Raw genomic sequence first — 17,261 nt, 5'->3', positions numbered from 1 at the left:
GGAGTTGAAGTTTTAGTGCCTTGTGTCTCTGTGGGCCATTCTGTCAAGTGCTCGGTTTGGGCTTTATGTAACCTGAAAATGGGGGGGGCTCAAACCTCTAAAATATTTTCTACATTAAAAAAAAGACTCATGAGAAAGCTTGGTTGTGTGTTATGATAGTAAACATCCTGTGGTAATGATTAGTGTTGCTATAAGTAGACTTCCCATCTCTAAATATCTACTGGAGAATGTAACACTTGCCAGGCCCCGAGTGCTGAGTCTTCCTTGGGTTGGCATAGCACTAGATTTTTTGTGGAGAAACTTGGATGAAGGTGTTCAAGAAGTCAGATATGATAATTATGTCATCCTGGGAATGATCGTGCCTAATTATTATAGGATAATTTTAAACCCTGATCTGACCCTGATGTTTTTTAGATCTTGCATGACCCTTGATTTAGAATTAGATCACCATAGGGTCAGGCATCTGACCTGCTGGAGCATATTTTGGTGTTTGAGGAACTAGAGAGCAAATAGGCTGGGGGTCAAGATATTATGTGGTGATACAATTTTATCACAGGGTTGTAAGGCCTGAGGAATATAATTATTACTTGTAATTTTATGCTTTACTGGCACAACATCCTAGCATGCAATGGGATGTGTATTTTGTGAAGAGGCTGCAGGGGCAGCGTTAAGAAAGAAACTTGGAGATTTCAGTATGTGAAAGCAGTAAAAAAAAAGTGTCTCTCTGAAGAATTTACAGGACTTGATGCCCCCGGGCCCCAACGTACCACCACCATGTTGGGCACTGTGTCCATTCTCCAACAATTTGCGAATGGCTTGAAGAGTCGCAGTGAAGAGACAAGGGCAAAAGCTGCCAAGGACTTGCAGCATTATGTCACCATGGAGCTTCGCGAAGTGAGTGCTGCAAACGAAATAATTTATTCTTGTTTATTGTATGAGCAGAGGGCATTGACTGGATACTTTGAAGATGGAGATTTGGGGTATATGGAAGCTGGTCTTAGGAGGTGGGGCATAGCAGGGAGCATACCTTTGCCCCAGCATGCGGGAGGGGTGAGGTGGGTGGTCAAGCACCAGAGTAATTAAATATGACAGGTCTAGGGCACAAAGAAGACGTACTGCTTTGTGCCTGTAATGTATAGTTGATTTAATTGATTTCTGTTTAAGTGACCTGAGTAGCGTTGCTTTCATGGAGGTTTAGGGGGCAGGAAAGAAGGAAAGAATGCTAAAAGCTGATTTGAACTTTTTGCTTTTACAGATGAGTCAGGAAGAATCTACCAGGTTTTATGATCAGCTGAACCATCACATATTTGAGCTGGTCTCTAGCTCTGATGCAAATGAAAGGAAGGGTGGCATTCTGGCTATAGGTGAGTGAAAGTGTTCAATGCCTCATGTGAGTTTTCTCTTCATGTATCTGTCTTTAGGACAGAATTTCAAAAGGAATGAGCTTTTATAATTGGGGCCTTATTTCTGACTGCTCAGTATGCTGGGTGCATGCTAATTGCTGGGCTCCGAAAATCTGTTTGTAAGTGTCAGCATGGGAACTGCTGAGTGCTTAGAGTGGCTGAAAACCTGGTGCTTAATGGTCCCTGAGCTCTTCCCAGAGTCGAACATCAAATGTGAGTGCTGAGCACGTGAAAATTTTGTTCTTAAGCTCAGCTGAGAACAGTTTGTGCTATCATTTATATGTGGGCTGACTTTCTCAACTCTCTTCTGTCTGAGGAGATTGATTCTTGTTATTTAAATTTACCTGGCTCGATAATAGCAGCTTCCATCCCTGGGAGAGGCTCACAGAGCTTTCTACTTTGATTTTGATCAGTTGTTCCATCAGTTGCACTGGTTGTGCTTTTGCTGTGTTGTGGCAGAGCTGCCTGCATCTTGACTTTTAGGGAAATCAGCTTGTGTAAATACTTTGCCTTCCAAGCAAGTAGCCTGTACTGTAGCAGTTATTTCTTTGATAGCCAAATAGGAGGTGCTATGGCTTAGGCTCACAGACAAAAACATCCAATCCCAACGTGTTTGGAGACAGCAGAAGTCCCGTACCTAGAGAGAACTTTGTTGACAACATCTGATTTTAAGCTGACAGTATCACTTTAAAATTGTTTCTGTGAATTTAGTGCTGTTGAAAGGTGCCGGCTTGACAACCCTGGACACTGATGGCCTCTTTATCTACAGAGCAGGTACAACCCAGGCATCGGCAGTGAAAGCTTCTGCCACGCTGACACCTGTCAGTGTACCTCCACCCTGGCCAGGAGAGGCCATCTCTAGGGCTTAGGGGGAGAGCAATTTCCTCGGTCCATTCAGTCTTTGGATTCTCTGCTGAGGTGGACCAGCTGTAGCAGTTGCATGTGAATGGATGACTTTTTATTGGGAGTGGGTCTGATCCAAGGGTGGATTTTTTTTTTTGTTTTAAAACTAAAAATGGGGAAAATCTATGAAGCTACTGTGTGCATTTTCCTGCTCACTTAAGTTCAGACTCGAAAGAATGGTGGCCGTTTCCTATTGCTCCATTACATTTTTTTCCTGTGGATTTTCAGTTTAGGAGAAGCTGATGGGACTTTTTAAAAAGTAGCTAAGGGAATACTAACTCTCATTCAGGGATTACCTACTGTCTGTGTACTGACTCTTAGGGGGAACCTACAGCATTGCTCCCTTTCTCCACAGCGAGCCTTATTGGTGTTGAAGGAGGTAATTCCACCCGTATCGGCAGGTTTGCCAACTACCTGAGGAACCTCTTGCCATCCAATGACCCTGTTGTAATGGAGATGGCATCCAAGGCTATTGGGCGACTTGCAATGGCTGGTGACACCTTCACAGCTGAGTATGTGGAATTCGAGGTGAAACGAGCTCTGGAATGGCTGGGAGCTGACAGGAATGAAAGTCGAAGACATGCAGCTGTAAGTGATTTTTTTTTTGTATTTTTTTTTGTCTTGTCTTGGTATAGGATGGTTAGGATTAATTAACAGTGGTAGGAGGTGTACACAAAAGCTCTGATCTGGATCGGAGTGATTGCCAATACATGTCTGAGACTCTATGATATTCTTGTGGCAGATACAGTGCTGCTTCATTGCTTCTGCTTTAACCCAGTGACTAAAGAAGACTGAGACACCATTGCGCTAGGAGCTGTAGAAGTATGAAGCAGGAAACAGCTCAGCTTACAGACATTAACAATCTAAATAAATTATAATACAGTCTAGAAATTATCAGGTTTGTCTATGGGTGCTCATCCTCACAGATTGTTTCTGTTTCTCTCCCCATCTCTAGGTTCTTGTCCTGCGTGAGCTGGCAATCAGTGTGCCTACCTTCTTCTTCCAACAAGTGCAGCCATTCTTTGACAATATATTTGTGGCTGTGTGGGATCCCAAACAGGCCATCCGAGAGGGAGCTGTTTCTGCCTTAAGAGCCTGCCTTATTCTCACCACTCAGCGGGAGCCAAAAGAAATGCAGAAGCCCCAGTGGTACAGAGTAAGAAAATAACTTTATTTTGAAGCATCTTCTCACAATGCAATGCAAATGATCAAGTGCCAGTTTTCAGAAGAGTTGTCTAAGCTAAGAACCTATGTCGCCTTTGTCAGTATGTCTGATTGTCAGTAGAAAACTACTTCCCCTTGAAAGGATTGAAAATATAATGGCTGACAAAATGAGTAGTTCCTTTAGCCCACTGTAAAAGTAAGCAGGAGACTGATTTCCATCAAGAATCCGTTGCTCTATCTGCAGCTCATTTTCAGCTGTTGAGCCTGACCTAGTTTTACAGCCATGCAATCATCTTTCGTCATCTCTTATTAGCAGATGGTCTTACTAATGTAGGTAAAACATAAGTGAAAAAGGTAAAGATTCTTTTGTCTGAACCTTAGCTTTGCTGCCGTTGTCACATGAATTCAAGCTTTGTAATATCAAATAAGATTCAGACAGTGCAGTCAAATGTGAACTTGGATTGTTCATAGTCAAATAGTGATGCAGATACTGATAAAGTTTTTACCATGGCATGATTGACTGGCTGTTTAATTAGTCCTATGGAAAATGCTCTGCAGCAGGGTCCACAACTTCTGGGTGAATCTGAATTTTATGGTGTTATACTCTGTTATTACACAGTTAAGGTTTGTGGCTACTCATGGAAAATTACAGGGCATCAGTAATTCTTGACTGGTGGTACAACTTTTTTTCTACAGGCTTTGTTTCTGCATGATCACTTAGATTTATTTTTTTTCTTTCTCCCCAAGCATACATATGAAGAGGCTGAGAAGGGCTTTGATGAGACTTTGGCCAAAGAGAAAGGAATGAACCGTGATGACCGAATCCATGGTGCCTTACTGATCCTCAATGAGCTCGTGAGAATCAGCAGTATGGAGGGAGAGGTGAGCAAATGAACAAGACAGGGATTATTTTGGTTGCCACATTGATTTGACAGTGTATGGCAACTCAGCAATGTGTGGAAATAGCCTATTACTTTTGAAATGAGGTTGTTAGGCTGAAAAGTCCTCTGAACATGAAGTCAGAGCATTGATGATTACAAATTGAAGTGTATGAGAGAAATAACAGCAACAAGTTTGGGCTGAGTACATTTTAAGCTCTGATGGGAAGTGCTATTAACTGGATTAATTTAAATGAAAAAGAATTTTGTATAGAATAAGGACTCCGTTGCATTTTAGATAACCGAATATTTTTGCTCGATTTTGCTTAGTTGATGCTTTACAGCCATTTGGTTATCAATTGTACAGGATGCTGCTCAGGAGATTTGGGTAGCACTGTATTGGGAATCTCTTATTCAGCTACTTTTTAGTTTGGTTGTTTTTTAAAAAAACTGTTTTTCCGCTTTCTCCAGCGCCTTAGAGAGGAGATGGAAGAGATCACTCAGCAGCAGCTTGTGCATGACAAGTACTGCAAAGACCTGATGGGCTTCAGTACAAAACCTCGTCACATCACTCCCTTCACTAGCTTCCAGTCTCTTCAGCCCTCTCAGTCAAATGCTTTGGCTGGTCTTCTGGGGTACAGTGCCCACCAAGGGATCATGGGTTTCACAACTTCACCTGTCCCGGCAAAGTCTACATTGGTAGAAAGTCGATGCTGCAGAGACTTAATGGAAGAGAAGTTTGATCAAGTAAGTGTTTGTTCTTCAACTTGTCTACCAACATTCACAACACTGTTTCTTTTAGAACAATTGTATTCTGTGTCCTTACTTAGCAGGCAGTACTACCTTGTATAGCATTGAGGCATCAAAACTCAATAATTATATGTTTCCTGGCTTTGTCACTGTCTCTCTTAAAACAAGTGATTTTCTTTCTTTGGAATCAGTCTTAATTGTCCTGTTTTCTGATGCACTCTGAAGCCAAATGTCAATAGAATGCGTTAAAGCACCCAGGTAATAAACATTTGTGCATTACTGCCAGTGGCCATCTTTCAAAGCCCAATCTGTCTCCTTTCAGGTGTGCCAGTGGGTTCTCAAGTGCAGAACCAGCAAAAATTCTTTGATCCAGATGACGGTTCTCAATCTGCTACCACGGTTGGCAGCTTTCCGTCCTTCAGCATTCACAGGTGACAAGACAGATTGTTTGATGTTAGAAGTGTTGCTGAAATTGGGCTGGAAGTTATCCAGCTCTCTCTGGTCCAGATGAGCTTGTGCAGGCGATGTATCTGTATAAACCTGGTGTTTGTAAGATGTGCAGACTCCTCTGTGGGAGAACAGGGGTTTTTTTCTGAATAAATGTGACTTGACTTGCTATCTCATGCCAAAATGTTGTTCTGGTGAAGGACATGGATTGAAAACTGTTGTATGAATTCTGTGATCAATACCATAAGAGATAGAACATCCTCTTTGATTTTTTTTTTTAATTCCTCAGTATGTCAGCCTTAGGGTTGAACTTATTTGTGTGTAGGACTTGGCATAGCTCTTTTATTTTGGTGAAACTTTTTTTTTTGGTAGAAAGAGCCTTCTGGGTGAAAAATTTATTATATGGCAGCATGTGTTTACCACTACTCACATCATCAAATTTTATATGGCTATGTCTGTCCCCTAGTCTTATAGTCGTAAAGGTTTAGTTGCAAATATGATGCTACTGTATAAACCTAAAAGAGTTCCAGTATCTGTATTGTTCTCTTTTGTGGGCAGCTGACCAGTATCTTCCAGACACCATGAATCATGTTCTCAGCTGTGTGAAGAAGGAGAAGGAGCGAACAGCAGCATTCCAGGCATTGGGTTTGCTTTCTGTGGCTGTGAGGTCTGAGTTTCAAGCTTACCTGCCAAAAGTCCTTGAAATCATAAAAGCAGCTCTTCCACCAAAAGACTTTGCCCACAAGTAAGTATGTGAAAATTAGTGGAAGAAACTGAAACACCTGTTATTTATATAATTTTTGTGATGCGGGATCAAGTTATTATATTTAAATATGAGGTATTTATGCAAGGCTGGTAACACAGAAGTGGAATGAGGAAAGATGTTTGAAAAATAGCAGCTTCTCCTAATTAGCCTTTATGTGGTCCCTTTTCAGGAGACAGAAGTCTGTACAGGTTGATGCTACCGTCTTCACCTGTATTAGTATGCTGGCACGAGCCATGGGACCCAGTATCCAGCAGGACATCAAAGAGCTTTTGGAACCCATGCTGGCTGTGGGCCTGAGGTAAGTACAAGGCATGGGAGCATATTTTGCTGTTAGCCACTGGATGGCATTGTTGGCCATACAGAATGAGACCTTGAGAGTCTTCAGATTCAGAAGGAAGATTATTGCTTTTAAATGATCTTTTGGAAGATCAGTATAGCTCTTTGAAAAGAAAAATACATTTTAACTGTCCATGTGTCTGTGGAGTTACTTAAAAGCATTGGTCTCTGTGTAAAGAAATCTTTTTTGTAAAACAACTAGTGACTTAAAAAGCAATCTCCTTTACTTTCCACTATTCACACACATTTGGCAACAGCCCACAAAAAATCAGAAAGTCTGAGGGCTAGCAGATTTCTACCATATCAAACTGGCAGAGAAGGAGAACTGAAGGACTGAATATTTACTCCTAGCTTCTTTCACCTTTGGAGCTGATGGTTCCTACTGAAAATTTCCTAGCTCATAAAGCTGTTAGTATGGGAAGATATAGAGAAAGTATCCAGGGTAGCACAAAGCTGTTTAGATTAGATCAGCATTACCATTTGGAAGTGAATTTAGTTGCTTGTGTGTCTAAAAAGCAGAAGTGAAAGGAATCAGTTAGATTTGTAACAATATTCTAGCAGTATTGTTTAATGTGGCAATATGTGCTGCAGCTTGCTTACAAAGTTTGTACAAGTCATCTCTTGCTTGAGTTCCCACAAGGGCCCCTGTGCTCTGCTGGCATGTGTTGCTGTGATGTGTGAATGCCCACAATTATCTTCTCATGGGCAAAAGCATAAACAAAAAGGGTGAAATATGCATCTCATTTTTTTTTATGTTCTAATCACTATCTGCTTGCTTCTTGCCCTCAGCCCTGCTCTAACAGCTGTACTGTATGACTTGAGTCGTCAGATCCCCCAGCTAAAGAAAGATATCCAGGATGGCCTGCTGAAAATGCTCTCCCTTGTTCTAATGCACAAGCCTCTGCGACATCCAGGCATGCCAAAGGGCCTTGCCCATCAGCTTGCTTCCCCTAGCCTCACCAACATCCCAGAGGCCAGTGATGTGGGTAGCATCACCCTTGCCCTTCGTACGCTGGGCAGCTTTGAGTTTGAAGGTAAGATGAAATAAGGAAGCAGAGGTCCAAGGGGTACGGGATATAAGCACTACTGCATTGGAGTAGAGTGCAAGTAGCAGGAAAACTCTGAGAGCACTTTCTTTAAAATCCTGTTCCCTGGTAAGATGAGTAACAGAGGTGTAAACCTGTGTTAAACTCCTCATTTTTTTCTTTCTAGGCCACTCTTTGACTCAGTTTGTTCGGCACTGTGCAGACCACTTTCTGAACAGCGAACACAAGGAGATCCGGATGGAAGCAGCCCGCACTTGCTCTCGCTTGCTCACACCTTCCATCCACTTGATCAGTGGTCATGCCCATGTTGTCAGTCAGACAGCAGTGCAGGTTGTGGCTGATGTTCTCAGCAAACTGCTTGTTGTTGGAATAACCGACCCAGGTTAGTGTGGGCTTCAGAGAAAGAGGTTCTCCTACTACACCTTAATTTTAGCACATGAGCAAGTTTTGTTGTTAAGGTTGTGGTAGAATTTGAATGTATTTGCCACTAACTTAAGCTCTCATTCTTCACAAATCAAAAAGGTCTCCCAATTTCTCTTCTCAGATCTTGGTTTTTGAGGTATCAGTAGAACAGTATTCATGCAAAATGCTCAAACTGTGCCCTTAGTAATCATTTGAACTAGGTAGAGCCCTGAGACCTCTTCTGCTGTTTTGTATCATGGCCTTCAACTTCGTAGTTTGGGAAAAGATTAATCCTTTCTGTTGAATCTTCCTACTTGATTTTTTTGTTTCAGTTGCAATATGGTAACCTGAGATGAGTTCATTTTCTCTGACTGTCTTCAAATATGCCACTTGTACATACAAGAGGTTGGCACTGTACTGGTCTGAGTATGGGGGCAGCACTGAGCAGCACTGAATCTGTTGAGGCTAACACATCCTGTTTCTCATGTGTAAAACACTGATGTAGAGTCTTATGCTGGGGAAGCTCTCAGCATCTCCCTGAGATTGTGAAGAATTTTTGAGGCCAGTTTGTGAAGAAGGGCAATAACATGAACGAGAGTTTACTGCATTTAAAGAGATACAAATGTGTTCTTGCAGACCCCGATATACGTTTCTGTGTGTTGGCTTCCCTGGATGAGCGATTTGATGCTCACCTTGCCCAGGCAGAAAATTTGCAAGCTCTTTTTGTGGCCCTGAATGATCAAGTATTTGAAATCCGAGAGCTGGCCATCTGTACTGTGGGTCGTCTCAGCAGCATGAACCCTGCTTTTGTTATGCCTTTCCTGCGCAAGATGTTAATCCAGGTAATGAAGAGGGATGCCTGCAGTCAAAATAGAGTACTTGGTATTGAGACTAAGATGCTGTTAAAGAATGGGGCAACTTAGGTCTACTGAATGTGTGGGAGAGCAGGGGAATATCTCCCTTTTTGACAATATTTATCACCCAGCTTAGTAGGTTTCAGGAAGTCTTTTTAGTGGTAGATGTTTGGACTGCAGCTCTAAGGATGTATTGGAAAGGAAAGGATAGCAGTCATTATCTCACCCAACATTCATCATACTGAAGTGCTCTCCATCTGTATTCAGGAAGAATGTTCTGTGCTGCTTCTAGGTGAATGGATGGCACCACTTCAGAAACATAGATGGTTTTGGAGCCATCTTCAGTTTTGTGCTAATTAACTTTAGCTTCGTTAAGACATAAGTGACTGGATGGCACGTAAATGTAGAATACTCTTTACAAGGGCTGAAACTGTGGGGTTTTTTTCCTGTTGTCGTTGGACCAGAGAGGAGGAAATTCAAAGAATTTTTGCGTACCTTTATTCTGCCTGTTCTCATGCTTCCATTGTCTCTTTCTGCAGATTCTAACAGAGCTGGAGCACAGCGGTGTTGGCAGGATTAAAGAACAAAGCGCCAGGATGTTGGGTCACCTGGTTTCTAATGCTCCACGCCTCATTCGTCCATATATGGAGCCTATCCTTAAGGTAGAGTCTGTGCATTTCCTGGTGATTTTGGGGTGAGGTGATATAGCAAGTGGATACAGTTCTTTTGCTTCATTGTAGCAGGAAAAAATCAAATTGGTGTGGATGTTACTCACAGTAATACATGTATGCAACAGTGTAGCCTAACTTGATTCTAGATTTGCATGAAGTTTGTGAAATATAAGTTTCATTTATTGTTGAAATGCTCATCATGATGCAAGTTGAGCCCCTGTGGAATCAATTTTGGAAAGGAAAGATAATTTTTGAGTACTGTATGTTCACCAAGGAGTCTTCTAAAGATGTTCACACTTGTTCCTGTTTCACCTACCAGGCATTGATTGTGAAACTGAAAGACCCTGATCCAGATCCAAATCCAGGGGTGATTAACAACGTCTTGGCTACCATAGGGGAGCTTGCACAGGTAGGGATACTGTGGGTACCCCTTTGCTATGCTTGTCAGTTGTTAAGCTTTTGGTGGTCCTAGATGATGGACTTCCATTTTTGTCTTTCAACAGGTCAGTGGGCTGGAGATGAGGAAGTGGGTGGATGAGCTCTTCATTATAATTATGGACATGCTACAGGACTCCTCCCTGCTGGCTAAAAGACAAGTAAGTGTCTGACAACTACATTTAACTTGCCATCTGCTGTGACCAAAGTTGTAATAAAATATTCACGTGTCCCATCATAGCTGCTAAAACAAACCTTTAAATCACCCAAATCTCTCTTGTGGAACATATGGTCGTACTCATGGCACACAGGTGAGGGATTGCAGTGCCTGTCTGTTGTGACATGGTACAGAATTGTTAAAAAAAAAAAAAAAAAAGAAGAAAAAAAAAAAAGCAGCAGTTATTGTTGGAAAGCTTGGACTCACTAAATTGAATGCCTGTTTGAATTGTATCTCTGAGTGAGGGCAGTTATCACAAACAGAGTCTAACAAATTGTTGATTATGACTTTCTTTACTAGTGCTTATTAAAAATACTCTTTATAGAGGCTTTCAAACCATGGACTGTGGTTTGCAGTGTGATCCTAAAATGCTCAAAGAAACTCTACAGGAATTGAACAATTATTGGATCAGGATATGTAATAGATTTCCAGGTCAAAACTAATCTTCTCTGGGCTTGATTTTTTTTTTCCAGGTGGCTCTTTGGACACTGGGTCAGCTTGTGGCCAGCACCGGTTATGTGGTAGAACCTTACAGGAAGTACCCAACTCTACTGGAGGTGCTTCTGAACTTCCTGAAGACTGAGCAGAACCAGGGCACTCGTAGAGAGGTATGAACAGGAAGCTATCACACAACCACTTCTGAAAGTTTTTAGGAGAGAGAGCACTGCCACATAAATGTGTCTGCATAGAATCAGGGGAGGGAGAGAGCTGAAAGATAATTGTTGTGGCTGAAGTACAATAAGCAGACTTAAGAGGCTGAAAGTGTTGAGTCAGAGAAATGGCCTCCAGCAGTTGAATGGAAAGAATTGATGTTTTTTCTAGGCAGTCACTTTAGTTCCAGATCTTCTCTATTTAATCCTTAGGACCTTTGCAGACATATGGGTTTGTATGTTGACTTTGCCTTGATGATGAAGTTCTGATGAATTTTCTTTTTGTTTCTGTCTTATCAGGCTATTCGCGTGTTAGGGTTGCTGGGTGCTTTGGACCCTTACAAACACAAAGTGAACATTGGCATGATTGATCAGTCACGAGATGCTTCAGCTGTCAGCCTCTCAGAGTCCAAATCCAGCCAGGATTCTTGTAAGCATCTGAATTTCTTTAAAGTGTATAGCTTTATAATCTACTAAATGGTCTCGTTTGTTTTTTTTTTAAATTTTGTTGTTGTTTTTTTGTTTTTCTGTTACCAGTTTGTCTCCTCTTCTTAACAAATTATTAATGTATGTGTTTTCACCTAATACTAGGGTGCTTGAAGACCATTTAATATGTCGCTTGTGACACTACTTTCTTTCTCCTAGCGGACTACAGTACCAGTGAAATGTTGGTGAACATGGGAAACCTCCCTCTGGATGAGTTCTATCCAGCTGTCTCTATGGTGGCGCTGATGAGAATTTTCCGAGACCAATCTTTGTCCCAACACCACACTATGGTAGTTCAGGCCATCACCTTTATTTTCAAATCTCTTGGGCTGAAGTGTGTACAGTTTCTGCCCCAGGTCATGCCAACGTTCCTTAATGTAATACGGGTTTGTGATGGTGCCATCCGAGAGGTGAGTGTACGGGACCACTCCTCCTTCCTTCCTGTTCCACTGCCCTATCATAAGAATCCATTTTTTAAAAGAGAATGCGACTGGCTTTGGGCATTGCTGTGCTATGTGTTGCTGCCAAGCATGCTGCAGAAGTGAGTTTCAGCTTTGCTTTTTCCCCTCTTGTGAGCATTTGGTAGAACATGCAGTGGAAACAAGTTTTCTGCTCATTGAAACAGCTGCTGCTGAGCATAATCCTTAGAAGGCCAATATTTGATTCTGGTTTTTTATCAAGGTGGTCTTGTTCAGGAAAACAGCCTGTGCAGCTTCCAGAGCTTTCAGTGATCTCTGCATTAATATGCTGTTGCAAACAGTGTTATTAAATAATAGAGGTAGATCCTTTAAATTTCTGGTGCAACCATGTACTTTGGCTCATCTGTGAGAAAGAAAATTCAATTTGCTACAGTCTGCTAACATTCAGAGCGGCGTGGGTGGTGATTCCACAGCAGTGCTTTCTCTTCCTTCCCACTTAAGTTACAGTTTTAGAAGGAAATGAGAATTGTGTGAAGATAATAATGGGCTTAAGGTTCAATGAACCAGAGATGGCTGCTGTTTGCCAAGCGTTTTCCTCAGGCAGCTGAAAATAATCTCTGGGGTGGGAAAGGCACTTTGTACTAGTTATTGGTGTGGTGTTTTATAGGTGGGATGGGTGCTCCCTTAGCAAAATCCCAACCCTGCTATAGAACTGCTGTTTTCTCCCAGACTGAACTACTACTCAGATTGGAAAGAAAACATCTCACGCGCCTGGGTTGGCCGAGCTCCTAGACCTGACTGATCTAACTTGCTTGAAAGCTATGCAGTTGTGCACACTCTGTTTAAAAATTTTCAGGTAAAAGAAGATGGTGAAAGTGTACTGGGGAGAAGAGCTGAGGTGGGTACGCGTGACACTAAAGCCTAAAGGAGACAGGTCCTTGTCCTGTGTGTAAACATCTTCTCACAACACCAAAAAAAGGCACAGTACAAGAGCTCAGGGTTCATTTTCGGTAAATGTGGGTGTACTGCTTTCACTGAAGTAGCTTTATTTCTTAATTAGCTTTCACAAAAATCTGTTATCTCTCTTTCTGAGCTCTACTTTGTGTTTTGTCACTATAGTCTTCAAATACTGCATGAAGAAATGAAATTATATGATAACTCACACTTTCCTATTTTCTTAGAGGAAAAAAGACTATATACATTTATTTTGTGGACAAAGTGATTTAACACGTATTATTTCATACTGATCTCAAAAGTAAATTCATTGTCATGAGTGAGTGCGTAAGTGTGTATTGGGTCAAAAGGAATTGAAAAACTGCCATAGTATATCTGGCTGAAATTGGCTCAGTCACAATTCTTCTATGGTACAACTAGCCATTTTTCAAAAAAACGTGATGGTTATGGCAAGGACCAAACTCTCTTCCTCAGTAACTTTTCACCAATATATCTTGGTGGGGATGGGGAAGAGTACAGAATAAGTATCTTAAAATGTGTGCCAGTCTGGTTTACAGGCAGGGGGAAAAGATTAGGGGCTAAATTTTTGGAAGCATCCTTCAAACCTAAATTACAAAGCTCTGTAGTTGAGGTGCAAGTCTGTTCTGATGCTTGCAAGTCTGTTCTGATGTTTTATAAATTTGCTGACACATTATAAACTCCTGTTTAAGCGCTTGAGTGTCTAAGGCTTTGAGCTCAATTTTTGATGCAAGTTAAGGAAGGGAACCAACCCGTAACTCAAAACTGCTGCTCCACCCCCCACCCCACATCTCTAAAAACCCAAACCACTGAGGTGAAGCTGCCAAGAATTTAGCCCCAGATTTTGAGCATATAGGAGCTATGCATGCTATTTGTTTGGTAAATGAGCTTGCACTTGGCCTGTGAAGCACTGTTTACCCAGCATTGCTTTGTTTAATTAAGTTACATTGATCACTACACACTTCTTCCTTCCAGTTCCTGTTCCAGCAGCTGGGGATGTTGGTGTCCTTTGTGAGAAGTCATATCCGGCCCTATATGGATGAAATTGTCACCCTGATGAGAGTGAGTACAAACTTTAAGCCAGCATTTTACTGTCAGAAAAAATGGATAGTGTTTCTGTCATTATCAAATGTATTGGTTACTTCATAAATTCATGTGAAGTGCAGAATTCCATGCATTTGAAGTAACTGTATTTTGAAATAACATGTATTTGACAATAGTACACGTTATTACTAGTAACTGCAATAAGAGCAGCTCTAGCTTCGACTAGTGCCTGGGTTCTTTTGATAACTTGGATTTTGTGCACTTATATGTTCAGAAATATAGTTTTAGCAGGAGGTGTTTTGAGTTCATAAATCAGTGGCATTTAACTTCATTTTCACTTACTGTTTGGAAACACTTAGCAAGATTAGGAAAAACCAGTTGCCTGGGGGTTGTTTTTAGCAGCTATAAATACACTGATGGCACGGAGTGTTTTAAAAACAGACCAAAACTGCCAATTTGTATTAGTCCTTCCTTGCAATCTTGAATTTATCTAGAAACTGTTTCCTACAGCTTGCTTTTCTTGTAATTGGTCCAGCGCAGTTGAAGAACTGTTTAACTTTTCAGTTGTTGTTTTTTTTCTTCTGTAGGATTTCTGGGTCATGAACAACTCTATACAGAGCACGATTATCCTTCTTATCGAGCAGATTGTGGTAGCTCTAGGAGGCGAATTCAAACTTTATCTGCCTCAGCTCATTCCTCACATGTTACGGGTCTTCATGCATGACAATAGTCAGAGTCGCATTGTCTCTGTCAAGGTGAGTGGGAAGCTGCAGCATCTGGGTTGATTTGGGTGTTGCCGAGGCAGGTGCATGCCCAATGTGCCATGCTCCAGCAGGGCTTCTTGCTCGTGTTTTAAGCAAATGGATCACTGCAGTTCAGCAGTGGCTTGGTGTGACATAAGGTAGATGTTTAGCTTTAAAGTGCAAGGTTGAAGCAACGTTTCAGTGGATACTGACTTATTTTAAATGCATCTCTTTAATGAATTTGAGTCACATTGGGTCGTTTTTCCCTCCAGCTATTGAATGCGATCCAGCTCTTCGGAGCTAACTTGGATGACTACCTTCATTTGTTACTACCTCCCATTGTAAAGCTGTTTGATGCCCCAGATGTCCCAGTTGTGGCTCGCAAGTAAGTGCTGGTGTCTTTGCAGTCTCTTTTTTAGCCTGTGATATCCAAGGTCTGCAATGGCTGCCCTAGCCACATGTAGAATGAAATACTGGTTAATTCATTCCAGGGGTTTTCTGTGTTTAAATCATTATGGAAGGTTACTTTTGGTTGGATGTCACAGCACTGTTACTTGCTTTTCTTGGGTATAGACGATTAGTTTCTGCTTCTCACCTGTTGGTATTTTAGTCACTGCAACTTGTAAGCTGTCCTGCAAGTACTGGCTGCATTATCAGGGTTCTGGTGACATGTTTTTCCTATTAGTTGATGCTTAGGAGGACTGAGCATGAAACACTTACATATTTTTACATCTCATTTCTCCCATCTTAAGCCATGAGAGATAAGTCTTCCCTTCTTTCTGCTCTGACTTTAGAGCTGCTCTAGAAACAGTGGACCGCTTGACAGAGTCCCTGGATTTCACTGATTATGCTTCACGTATTATTCATCCCATCGTGCGAACACTAGATCAAAGCCCTGAGCTACGAACAACTGCAATGGACACCCTCTCCTCTCTGGTGTTCCAGCTGGGAAAGAAGGTAATACTCTTCTTAAGCTTGAAAGCTCATAGTTGGAGGGACTCTTCCAAAGATCAAGGCTTTAAAATTGAATATTTGTGGTGCACTCATTTTGGATTTCAAAGAAAACAGATTTTTCTTAGCTTAGTTGTTTCTGGAATTGGGAGTTACTGAAATTAAACTTTCAGAACTGGTTTCTGTGGATTGGATTGAATCAGTGAAACAAAGGAGGAATTTTACAGCTCTTGGTGAGAGTGAGTAACTAGCTTTTTATGCATTCCCCTGTACAGTACCAGATTTTTATCCCAATGGTGAACAAAGTTCTGGTGCGACACAGAATTAACCATCAACGCTATGATGTTCTTATCTGCAGAATTGTAAAGGTGAGTTGACAAGTATAGAGCTGTTTGCATAAAGGCACTTTGGAGTTGTTAGCTGGAAACTTCACTTTGCGTTGCTCATAACATGAAGAATGGTTGTTGTATTTGTGTGTTAAATACAGCTTTTTAAGGAGACTTTGAGATTGCACTGGAAAAATTATTGTCAACTGATGTCAGTTATTTCCTATAGAAGAATCACTTAAGTTCTAGTAAGAACTTAGACTTGTAGCCAGTGTCCTTAGTTTTTTCTCTGTAGTTCTTAAATGTGGATTTTTCCATAGTTTCAGACTTACAGAGACCTTGTTAACTCAGTATTTTTTGAAGTATGTCCCACATTGCAAAAACTCAGTAACTGCTTTGCAATTTGGTTAGTGTGGAATGAGCAGCTCACTGCCATTCTAGGCTTACTACTGATAAAGAGTGTTAAGGTTTAGTGTTTTGGTTTTTAATACCAGTAGCTAAGACTTCTTACCAGTTACCTTGAATAGAAAAACTCATTCGAGTTTTTGGTTTAAGGTGTAATCAGTATACCTAAACACGCTTGCTTGCCTCACAAATTTTGCTATGAGATTGGATAGTGTTCTGATTTTATCATTCATTTGGCTTGTAGAAAATTGCTTTTGTATGTGTGGATGCGATCTTCATTGTAAGCCATTTTTTGTAGGGCTATACTCTTGCTGATGAAGAGGAGGATCCTCTGATTTATCAGCACCGAATGTTGAGAAGCAACCAGGGAGAAACTCTGGCCAGTGGTCCTGTGGAAACAGGTCCCATGAAGAAATTGCACGTTAGCACCATCAACCTGCAGAAGGTAAGACTGGAGCACTGTACAGCATGAGTTTGCTACTAAAGGAAGGAGCTATTGTGTCATACCTAAGGAGTTTGTCCAGTGCGTCTAAACTACATGTATTTACATCTCTTTTCTGTTGCCAAGTCGTGCAAAACTGAGGTCAAAATAGTGTAAGAGACTCTTTTTAAAATAAGGTGCTAAGAGAGGGGCAGCTGAATTATCAGACTGTTGATGGCTGTGAAGTAATCTTGACACTCTGGTGTTATGTGAAGTATGAAAGAGACTTCCTAGATCACAAAGAATCATCTGAAGCTTCTAGAGACAGCTGTTTCAGAGTCTCTGTCTTTTTTATCAGCCACTTCTCTTACATTTTAGTGCTATATTCTCTTGATATCAGTATAGACTTAATAGCTAAGTACTTGTTAACGTGAACAGTTAATGCATGTAGCACTCAGTTCAGTAGTGCGATGGATTGGATTCAAAATGCTGGACTTAAAAGTGTAATTCTAAATGCATTAAGTATTTTTAAGCTGATATTTCAACAGTGGCTTCAGTTCTTGATATATTTT

The 17,261-nt window shown here is 41.2% G+C and overlaps 1 protein-coding gene across 1 annotated transcript in view; it reads left to right on the top strand.

Moving 5' to 3' along the window:
- Positions 1-774: 774 nt before the first annotated feature.
- MTOR (mechanistic target of rapamycin (serine/threonine kinase)) overlaps positions 775-17,261 on the top strand; it is a 63,701-nt gene continuing 47,214 nt past the window's right edge. The window contains exons 1-24 of the mRNA XM_010194326.1: positions 775-894; positions 1,256-1,364; positions 2,662-2,894; positions 3,262-3,462; positions 4,218-4,352; positions 4,820-5,095; positions 5,421-5,529; positions 6,104-6,290; positions 6,481-6,609; positions 7,437-7,681; positions 7,860-8,075; positions 8,732-8,937; positions 9,489-9,611; positions 9,940-10,029; positions 10,124-10,216; positions 10,746-10,880; positions 11,223-11,352; positions 11,568-11,818; positions 13,775-13,861; positions 14,431-14,598; positions 14,859-14,971; positions 15,381-15,543; positions 15,813-15,905; positions 16,567-16,713. Coding sequence (XP_010192628.1) covers positions 775-894; positions 1,256-1,364; positions 2,662-2,894; positions 3,262-3,462; positions 4,218-4,352; positions 4,820-5,095; positions 5,421-5,529; positions 6,104-6,290; positions 6,481-6,609; positions 7,437-7,681; positions 7,860-8,075; positions 8,732-8,937; positions 9,489-9,611; positions 9,940-10,029; positions 10,124-10,216; positions 10,746-10,880; positions 11,223-11,352; positions 11,568-11,818; positions 13,775-13,861; positions 14,431-14,598; positions 14,859-14,971; positions 15,381-15,543; positions 15,813-15,905; positions 16,567-16,713 — 3,759 coding nt within the window. The remainder of the gene's footprint in view (positions 895-1,255; positions 1,365-2,661; positions 2,895-3,261; positions 3,463-4,217; positions 4,353-4,819; positions 5,096-5,420; positions 5,530-6,103; positions 6,291-6,480; positions 6,610-7,436; positions 7,682-7,859; positions 8,076-8,731; positions 8,938-9,488; positions 9,612-9,939; positions 10,030-10,123; positions 10,217-10,745; positions 10,881-11,222; positions 11,353-11,567; positions 11,819-13,774; positions 13,862-14,430; positions 14,599-14,858; positions 14,972-15,380; positions 15,544-15,812; positions 15,906-16,566; positions 16,714-17,261) is intronic.

The sequence above is a fragment of the Mesitornis unicolor genome, unplaced genomic scaffold (assembly GCF_000695765.1).
Source record: "Mesitornis unicolor isolate BGI_N332 unplaced genomic scaffold, ASM69576v1 scaffold10041, whole genome shotgun sequence".
In the NCBI taxonomy this organism is placed as follows: Eukaryota; Metazoa; Chordata; class Aves; order Mesitornithiformes; family Mesitornithidae; genus Mesitornis; species Mesitornis unicolor.
Note: the sequence above shows the minus strand (reverse complement) of the source record. Positions and strands in the feature narration are given on the sequence as shown.